Source organism: Caloenas nicobarica, chromosome 28 (genome assembly GCF_036013445.1).
Source record: "Caloenas nicobarica isolate bCalNic1 chromosome 28, bCalNic1.hap1, whole genome shotgun sequence".
NCBI classification, from domain to species: Eukaryota; Metazoa; Chordata; class Aves; order Columbiformes; family Columbidae; genus Caloenas; species Caloenas nicobarica.
The window spans coordinates 3,090,355-3,098,549 of record NC_088272.1 but is presented as its reverse complement, the minus strand read 5'-3'; the positions used below and the strand labels follow the sequence as shown (position 1 = coordinate 3,098,549).

Genomic DNA, 8,195 nt, shown 5'->3' with positions numbered 1-8,195 from the left:
CCAGTGGGGTTTGTTCCTGGAGTCACACACAGAAATGTCAGGTTCTGTCAGGTGTCCACATCTGAGGCGGCCTCGTGGACTCCTTATGCACCCAGGGATGTTCAGAGACAGAGTCTGTCCCTTTCGCACACAGAGGCAGGAGTCACAGTGTCCCTCTGGCCTCCTGTTGCCACTCCCGAGGGACGGGAGACACCTCAGCCCTGTGGTGTGTCACCCTGCTCTGCACTCATCTGAGATGTCCCACGTCATGAGGAATGGACACAGGGACATTGGTTAAAGGAAGCGCAACCGGTGCTGCATTTAGGCAGTTTCCATGGGATGTTACTCCCAACGAGAAATGACCTCAAGACCCTGTCTGTCCTACAGGCCAAAATGGAACGCACAGGAATAGCTCGTGGCGTTTCTGCTGACTCGGGTTCATCTCACCTCTCATGCATGATGTGCATGCTCACATCTCATCCGTATGATGCAACATGAACAGCTGAAATACTCATTCAGTGTCCCTCCATGGAAGGACAAAGAACCTCTCTGAGCTGGGGAGAGAGGAAATGTTGGTTGTGAGGGGCCAGTCCATGACGATGCCCTGGGGCAGCTTCCGCGGGGTGTCCAGTGCACACGGGCACAGCCCAGCCCCTGCTCTGCTGGTCCTGCAGGTCTCTGGCAGGAGGCCTGGCTGTGAGAGGACACTGCTGTGTGCCCAGCCCTGCACACACACACTGTGCAGCTGGACACTGGTGTTTGCATCTGTGGCCACCTTCTTGTGCATGTTCTTGACAGAAACTTGAAGATGACCTAAGCCTTCCGGCACTGCCCTGAGGAGATCACTCTTCTTTATAGAAGTCCTTTTACGGAGGCCAGCTCTGTCACAGCAGTGCCCATGGCCTGTCCCTGCCTGCGCTCACAGGACTCACACACAGCAGGACGGTGACCAGACTGCCAGAGCACTCAGGCCTTGCACGAACAGAAGGGATGAGAAGGAGAGTGTGGGAGTGGAACGAGAACAGCTCTGGAAGGCCAAGTGCTGGTGCTCCCTGGCAGTGCTGCCAGGCTGGACTCTTTTCCCCTCCTCCCATGCACACAGGAGCTGTCCCTGCAGCTCCAAAAGGCCTTGCAGGAAGGATATAGTGAATATGAAGTCACGACAGGATGCTTTATTTTGTTTCAATACACACAGATCATGGCTCCTCATTTACATAGCCAGTGGTTATAAAACAAAAGCAGACAGTGAATTAGAAAGGGGATGAAAATGTTATCACAATTTTAAAAAAGGCTAATAACAACAGAAAATACAGATGAGAGACTGGACCTGTAACCAATTACATTAAAATTGCTATGTAGAAGCAGATGAGAAGTTTATTGCTTCAGAAAACACTAAGATATGAGTTTCCACAGGGCATCCTTGAGCTCCTGGTTCCTCATGCTGTAGATGAGGGGGTTCAGTGCTGGAGGCACCACTGAGTACAGAACAGACACCACCAGGTCCAGGGATGGGGAGGAGACGGAGGGGGGCTTCAGGTAGGCAAACATGGCAGTGCTGACAAACAGGGAGACCACGGCCAGGTGAGGGAGGCATGTGGCAAAGGCTTTGTGCCGTCCCTGCTCAGAGGGGATCCTCAGCACGGCCCTGAAGATCTGCACATACGAGAAAAGAATGAAAATAAAACACCCAAATATTACTGAGAGACTAACCACAAGAAGCCCAAATTCCCTGAGGTAGGAGTTTGAGCAGGAGAGCTTGAGGATCTGGGAGATTTCACAGAAGAACTGGTTCACAGTATTACCATGGCAGAGTGGCAGTGAAAATGTATTGGCCGTGTGCAGCAGAGCATTGAGAAACCCACTGGCCCAGGCAGCTGCTGCCATGTGGACACAAGCTCTGCTGCCCAGGAGGGTCCCGTAGTGCAGGGGTTTGCAGATGGCAACGTAGCGGTCGTAGGACATGATGGTGAGAAGAGAATACTCTGCACCAAATAAGAAACCTACAAAGAAGACCTGGGCAGCACATCCTGCAAAGGAAATGACCCTGGTATCCCAGAGAGAGCTGGCCATGGATTTGGGCACAGTGATAGAGATGGAGCCCAGGTCCAGGAGGGCGAGGTTGAGGAGGAAGAAGTACATGGGGGTGTGGAGGTGCTGGTCACAGGCTATGGTGGTGATGATGAGGCCGTTGCCCAGGAGGGCAGCCAGGTAGATGCCCAGGAAGAGCCAGAAGTGCAAGAGCTGCAGCTCCCGTGTGTCTGTGAACGCCAGGAGGAGGAACTGGGTGATGGAGCTGCTGTTGGACATTTGCTGCCTGTGGGCATGAGGACCTGTGCAAGGAGGTAAAGACAGTGATGGTTTAGATGAGAAAAACCAAAACCATTTCCCACAGACCCTCCCACAAAGAGACCCTTTTCTTTTTCCAGGAGAACGTCCTGGCTGGAGCCCTCGTCGGTGCGTGACGAGTGTGCAATGAAGAGCAGGGTCTCTGCCCAGGGGCTCTTGAGGAGTCAGCCTGACCCTGTGTGATGGGGTGGGGCCGGGGCCAGTCCTGGGTTTCAGCTTTGTCAGATGGAACCGCTCCTGCTGCAGAAGGGACTGTCAGCATCTGTACCCGCAGGGCTGAGAAACTGAGTTTGAGAGGTTTGGCGTTTCTACAACTCCTTCTCCCCTCCCACCCTGGAGAGTGTTCTTGGACATCAGAAACCCTCAGCATTTCTGCTGCACTCAGGGAGAACAGAGCGAGTCCTGCGAGACCAGAGGATGCCTGTGGGTCAGTGCAGAGTGAGGGCAGCTGCTCTGTCCCTCTGTCTTGCTCCAGCTGCCCTGGGCTGGCACCTTTCTGAGATGGAGGGTGATCACACTCCCATGTTATCCTGAAAAGCCACCGGGACTGCTGAGAGCAGAGGGACCCACCTCAGACACGTCTCACCCTCTCCTAACGTCTCAGCATCACACGTTCAGCCAAGAAACTGCTCATCTCAAAAACCCAACAGCATTTTCTCTCTCACAGCATCTCTGTGCTCCTCCATGGGGCTCTCAGATAACACACAGATGCTGTAGGACAGGTTTGCATCCTGGAGGGTAGTTCAGAGCATCTATGGAAACCCCCAGGAGATATCCAGGTGTCCTAATGATGGCATTTGATTCAGGGAGACTCAGCTCATTCCCCAGCCCCACACACTGCATTGCCCACAGCCCCACAGGTCAGAGCAAAGCTGGGACACGTGTTCCCATGGACACAGCTGCAGGAAAGGACCCACAAGATCAGGCTGTGACTCTGCAGCTGAAACTCCCATCCCCAGAGAGCCTGACAGCAAGAACCAGATCACACCAACAGTGACCCAGAGCAGTGGAGCAAGAAGGAAACTGCGGTGAGGGTGGGTGTGAGAGAGGCCAGGGCAGAGGCAGCCGGGCACTCCGACAGCGTCACCCTTCCCCAGCTGTGCAGCCACCTCCCACACACCAGCATTGCCGGGCAGCTGCTCTCAGCCCCTGTGCTCTGCAGAGGGAACTGGAGCTCTGGCTGCACAGGAGCTGCTTCATGCCTTGGAGCCCCCGGCCCTGAGGGCAGAGGCTTTGCTGGGTGGGAGAGGAGGCGAGGGGGCTGCTCACAGGAGGGATCTGCACTGCGGGGATCATACGGAGTTTTCTGTGTTCCCCCTCCCATAACAATTCCGGGGTTAGTTTCCTCTCCTTTCTGATAATTTCCCTGCTGCTTGGAGATTTTCCTCCTGGGAGGTGTTTCCCTGTCCATGTCTCTTCCCTGTTAGTACTCACAGACCCATCCCACCCTCTGTGCCCTCACCCTGGCCCTACAGATCCTGCCTGTTCACAGGGCACTGCCTGAGGGCATCTTCCTGTTTGCAGGCTGGAAAACAGGACAGGTCAGACTAAGGCTGACGGGTTCAGCAAAGGTGATGCTGGTGCTGTGCACAGGCAGAGCAGCGGCTGAAGGGATGTTATGAGGCTTCTGGCAGACATACTGATCACTTAAATTTGCAGTTCAGGAGTCTCAGTGACTTTTTTAAGCAGGAGGGCTCATTTTCCTTTTCTCTTTTCCTGTACCCCTCACCGCTTCGGATAGGAAACTGAAAAGAAAGGCTCAGAAAAGCTCCCTATCTGTCTGGTAATCCTTGCATTGATCTTCTCTTTGAGGCATCCCCTCGGAAAAATCGTGGGGGTGATCTGGAGCTGTGAGCAGCCCTGACCCACACAGCACCCCTTCCACAGCAGAAGCACCTTTCCTGCCCTGATACGGGTCACTTCTTCCCCCCACAGCTTCTCCCCACAGCCCCGTGGGGATCTCCCTGGGCAGGCTGAGCGCTGACCCTGGCAGGCGGCAGAGTCCCTGCCCCCGCACAGCCCTGGGGTGCAGGGACCCTGCTCTGCAGGACAGCCCTGGGCACCCCTGGGTGCTCACCCAGCTTCACAGCTGTTCAAAATTGCCTGACAACAGACCCCTCCTTACAGATCCTTCAAGCTGTGCCTGTGCTAACTTGAGGAGATGCCTCCAGGAGCTGCAGCTGCATTGCCCTGCACCCAGAGACTTACCATGGCAAGGGCTGCAAAGATTTCTCCTCCGTGAGCTCTCAGTCATCCTCCCCATCCTGACCACCTTTCATCTCTCTCTGCCTTGCTCGTCTCCCTGAGATCCCCAGGCAGAGCCCTCAGCCCTGCTGCGCTTTGCAGAGGAGCTGCTCCTGGGCAGAGCTTTCTCTCTGCAGCGCTGCCGCTTGCCATGAGCTCCCTCTGTCCCAGGAGCCCAGCCCAGCTCAGCAGCACAGGAGCAGCCCAAGGCGCTTTAATGACCCCTCTGGTGGGTTTGGTGCTGAGTCCATGAACTTCAGTCTCTGAGACGCAGTAGAAGAAACCTCTCAAGAAGTCAAAAGTCAGATTCAAACTCCAAAGTTTCTTGTAATGTTAATGGGTCCCACTGAGGAACACTACTGAGGAACCAACGCCAGGGTCTGCTTAGAGAAGAAAACTGGAGGCAGAGATGACAGGTCAGGACAAGCAAGGTGAAGGTCTCTCTGATGATCAGTAAACCTGGATGTGTTTCATTAACCAAAGGGCCAAGCCCTGACCCCCAACCCTGGGAAATCACATCCTGTCTCTCCCACATTGCCTGAGCTCTGAGGCCCTTCCTGGGACAGTGTGATGTGGGGCTGTGCAAGGCCAAGGGCAGGACTATGGTCCCACACCTCCCAGGTTCCTGGCTGGGGACAAGGAGGCCATGAGGCCCCTGTGCTGTAAGGACAAGGTGTCTCCTCACAGGCATCAGAGCTGGAGACAACAGCCACAGCCAAGGGGAGAAGGAGCTCATGTCTGTGGGGGCTTTCAGCCTCTTTACATCCCTTGGTCATCTCCACGACAGCCTGTCCTATGCTGTGGCATCCCCTGCACCTCTTGCCCTGCAGGCTGGACACATCCCCCCTGCTGCCCCACCTTGCTCTTGTCTGAGCATCTTCCTTCCTTTGCTGATCTCTCTCCATCCTCCCCAGCTGTTCCTTGAAGCACAAAGCCTTGGGCTGATGCAGACTCCCTCTGGGTGACCTGCTCCACCACAGCACTGCCCTTCCACTCACATTCCTTCCTGCTCATGTCCAGCCTGGACCTCCCCAGCTGCACTGTGTGCTATTATTTCTTTCTCATGCGCTTTCCCACTATGAAGAAAACCTCCACCATCTCTGAAACCACCCTTCCAGCACTCTCAGGCTACTCCTACCCTGCTGCAGCCTCCCCAGCGCTGCTGGGCCAGAGCAGCCCAGGTCCCTCAGCATCCCACACCATGTGCACAAGGTCCTGACCCCTGCCTTGGTAGAGCCCTACCCTCTCCAGTTCCTCCCTGCTTCTCCAAACTGGGAGCCGCACACTGGCACACACCTGTGTGTGTGGGGTCACACCAGTGCTGAACCGAATGGGATGAGAACTCCAGGTGTCTGGGTCCCCACGCTCCTCCTCATGCAGCCCCGTGTTCAGCTGCCTTGTTCATGGTGAGCGTGCGGCACGGGCTTGTGTGGCGGCCCTTGTAGTGCCCAGGCCCTTCTCCTCAGGGTCACTGCTCAGCCTGTCAGGTCCTGCTCTGTCCTGATGGATGGGGTTATTCTCCTGCCCCGGTACAGGACTGGCCCCTTCTCCTTTTGAAACTTAGGAGATTCCTGATGGTAGAACCCCAAAGTTTCTCCAGGTCTGGACTCTCATTGGACTGCTCCAGCCACGGTCCCTCCAATTCCAGCCAGGGCAGGGACCACTCGCTCGGGGAGCCCCCGGTGCCCCCTAAAGAAAAGGGGCCTCAGCCTCCAGGACTCTCCTGAGCCCAGAAAGTGGCCACTAAAATGGCAGCAGTAGCAGGGTTCCATCAAGAGTTTATTCAAGAAAAAGGAAATAATTTCCAATTTCCCTAGCACAGTCTTTCAGTGCTGCTTTCTCCTCCTTATGCTGGTGCCTCTCCCTGACTGCTGCGCCCCACTTTCGGTGGCACCAGATTGTTGGGGGCCATGGCCATGTGCCCCCACAGGCTTTGTCATTGGTGCCCTCACTCACAAGGGAAAACCCATCTTGTTGCTCCCCACATAAAGGAGCTCCATACATCCAAGCAACTTCTTCACTCTGAGGGAATCCCACTGCTGACCCTTCCAGCCCGTCTCTCCTGAAAAGCCTGTACCCAGCCATTGCAGCACCCCAAGCTGTGTGACTTGTCCCACCACGCCTGGCGGTGACTCCATGGGTGTCAAACAGCACAGGCTGCAGCTTGTCCTGGCTGTGCCCTTGGCTGAGGGCATCAGTGCACAGTTGGGCTGTGGCACCTCAGCTGTAGCACCCGGCCAAGCTCTGAGAGGCTTAGGGAAATCTGGTTGGTCTCAAGAATCCAGGTCCCCATGTGTGCAAAGGTTTGACTTCAGAGCAGAGCAATGTCACAGTGGTGGGCAGATGGAAAGTTAGGGCTGAAATTGGGCAACAGGAGAGTGAGCAAGCCCTGCTGTCCCCAAGGCCAGAGAGAAACAGGGCTGGGAATGACAGACCTGGAAGGAAATGTGTGTTTTGTCAGTGGCGTCTCTGCTGCCCCTGAGGTACTTGGGCAGACGTGTCACTGATCTCTAGGAATGACAAGGTGCTGCTGACAGGCCCAAGGTGACAACGGTTTGTCTGTTCCTTGATTATGTTATCAAGGAGTTGAGAACAGGGTGGTGAAAAGAAAAAAAGGAGATTTGGAAGTGTTGCTATACGCATGGATACCGCGGTGTGAAGTGCTTCCTATTCAAGGGCTGCCCTACATCTACTGGATAGAGAAGGGACAGATCTTGCGATGCTTCAGAGGTGGGAATGAGTTTCTTGCACAAAGGCACTGAATCTGTCTGCAGTGCTGTCTGGGGTGTCTGTCCCACACTCACTGTGGATGGGGATGGCTGCCCTGGACAGGACCATCGCTGTCCCTGCCCAGTGCATGTAGGGGTGTGCGAGAGCCTTGGCACCTCACGTAACACTGCAGGCCTGTAACTGGCATTAAAGGGAATAACCGCCCTGAATTTGATTTGTCAATAGAATTATAGAATAATTTCAGCTGGAAGAGACCCTCAGGATCATCGAGTCCAACCATAACCCAACTCTAGCACTAAACCATGTCCCTAAGAAACCCAATTAAATGTCTTCTAAACACCTCCAGGAATGGTGACTCCATCACTTCCCTGGGCAGCCTGTTCCACTGCTTCACAACTTTTTCCATGAAGAAATGCCTCCTAATATCCAACCTGAACCTTCCCTGGCACAACTTGAGACCATTTCCTCTCGTCCTATCACTTGCTGCTTGGGAGAAGAGACCAACACCCACCACGCTACAACCTCCTGTCAGGTAGTTGTAGAGACCGATAAGGTCTCCCCTCAGTCTCTTTTTTTCCAGGCTAAACAGCCTCAGGTCCCTCAGCTGCTCCTCATAAGACTTGTGATCCAGGCCTGTTACGGTCCATTCGGTGATGGACTCGTGATGCTTCATTTACCTTGATCTTGAAGTGCAAAATTAAGGCAGTCAAAAAGCCAAGAGGTTGTAATTCAATCATCAATATTTCTTTATTTATTTTCCCCGTAAAGTGGCACATGATAGAGAGAGTGGAGAAAAAGGAAAGAAAAGAAACGGGGAAAAAAAAGGGTTGGCTACCACTATGAGATCCAAAGGCGTCCCCATGGTCTCAGGTGCCGTGAGAAGAGTCCTGCCGGTT

General features: G+C 54.4%; 1 protein-coding gene across 1 annotated transcript; it reads right to left on the bottom strand.

Moving 5' to 3' along the window:
• Nucleotides 1–1,371: 1,371 nt before the first annotated feature.
• Nucleotides 1,372–2,286, bottom strand: LOC135999377 (olfactory receptor 14J1-like). The gene has a single exon (XM_065652933.1). The coding sequence runs from the start codon at nt 2,284–2,286 to the stop codon at nt 1,372–1,374; it is 915 nt and encodes a 304-aa protein (XP_065509005.1).
• Between the last annotated feature and the right edge of the window lie 5,909 nt (nt 2,287–8,195).

Excerpts from the sequence above, each read along its gene's own strand:
- LOC135999377 (XM_065652933.1), bottom strand. The coding sequence starts at position 2,286 with ATGTCCAACAGCAGCTCCATCACCCAGTTCCTCCTCCTGGCGTTCACA.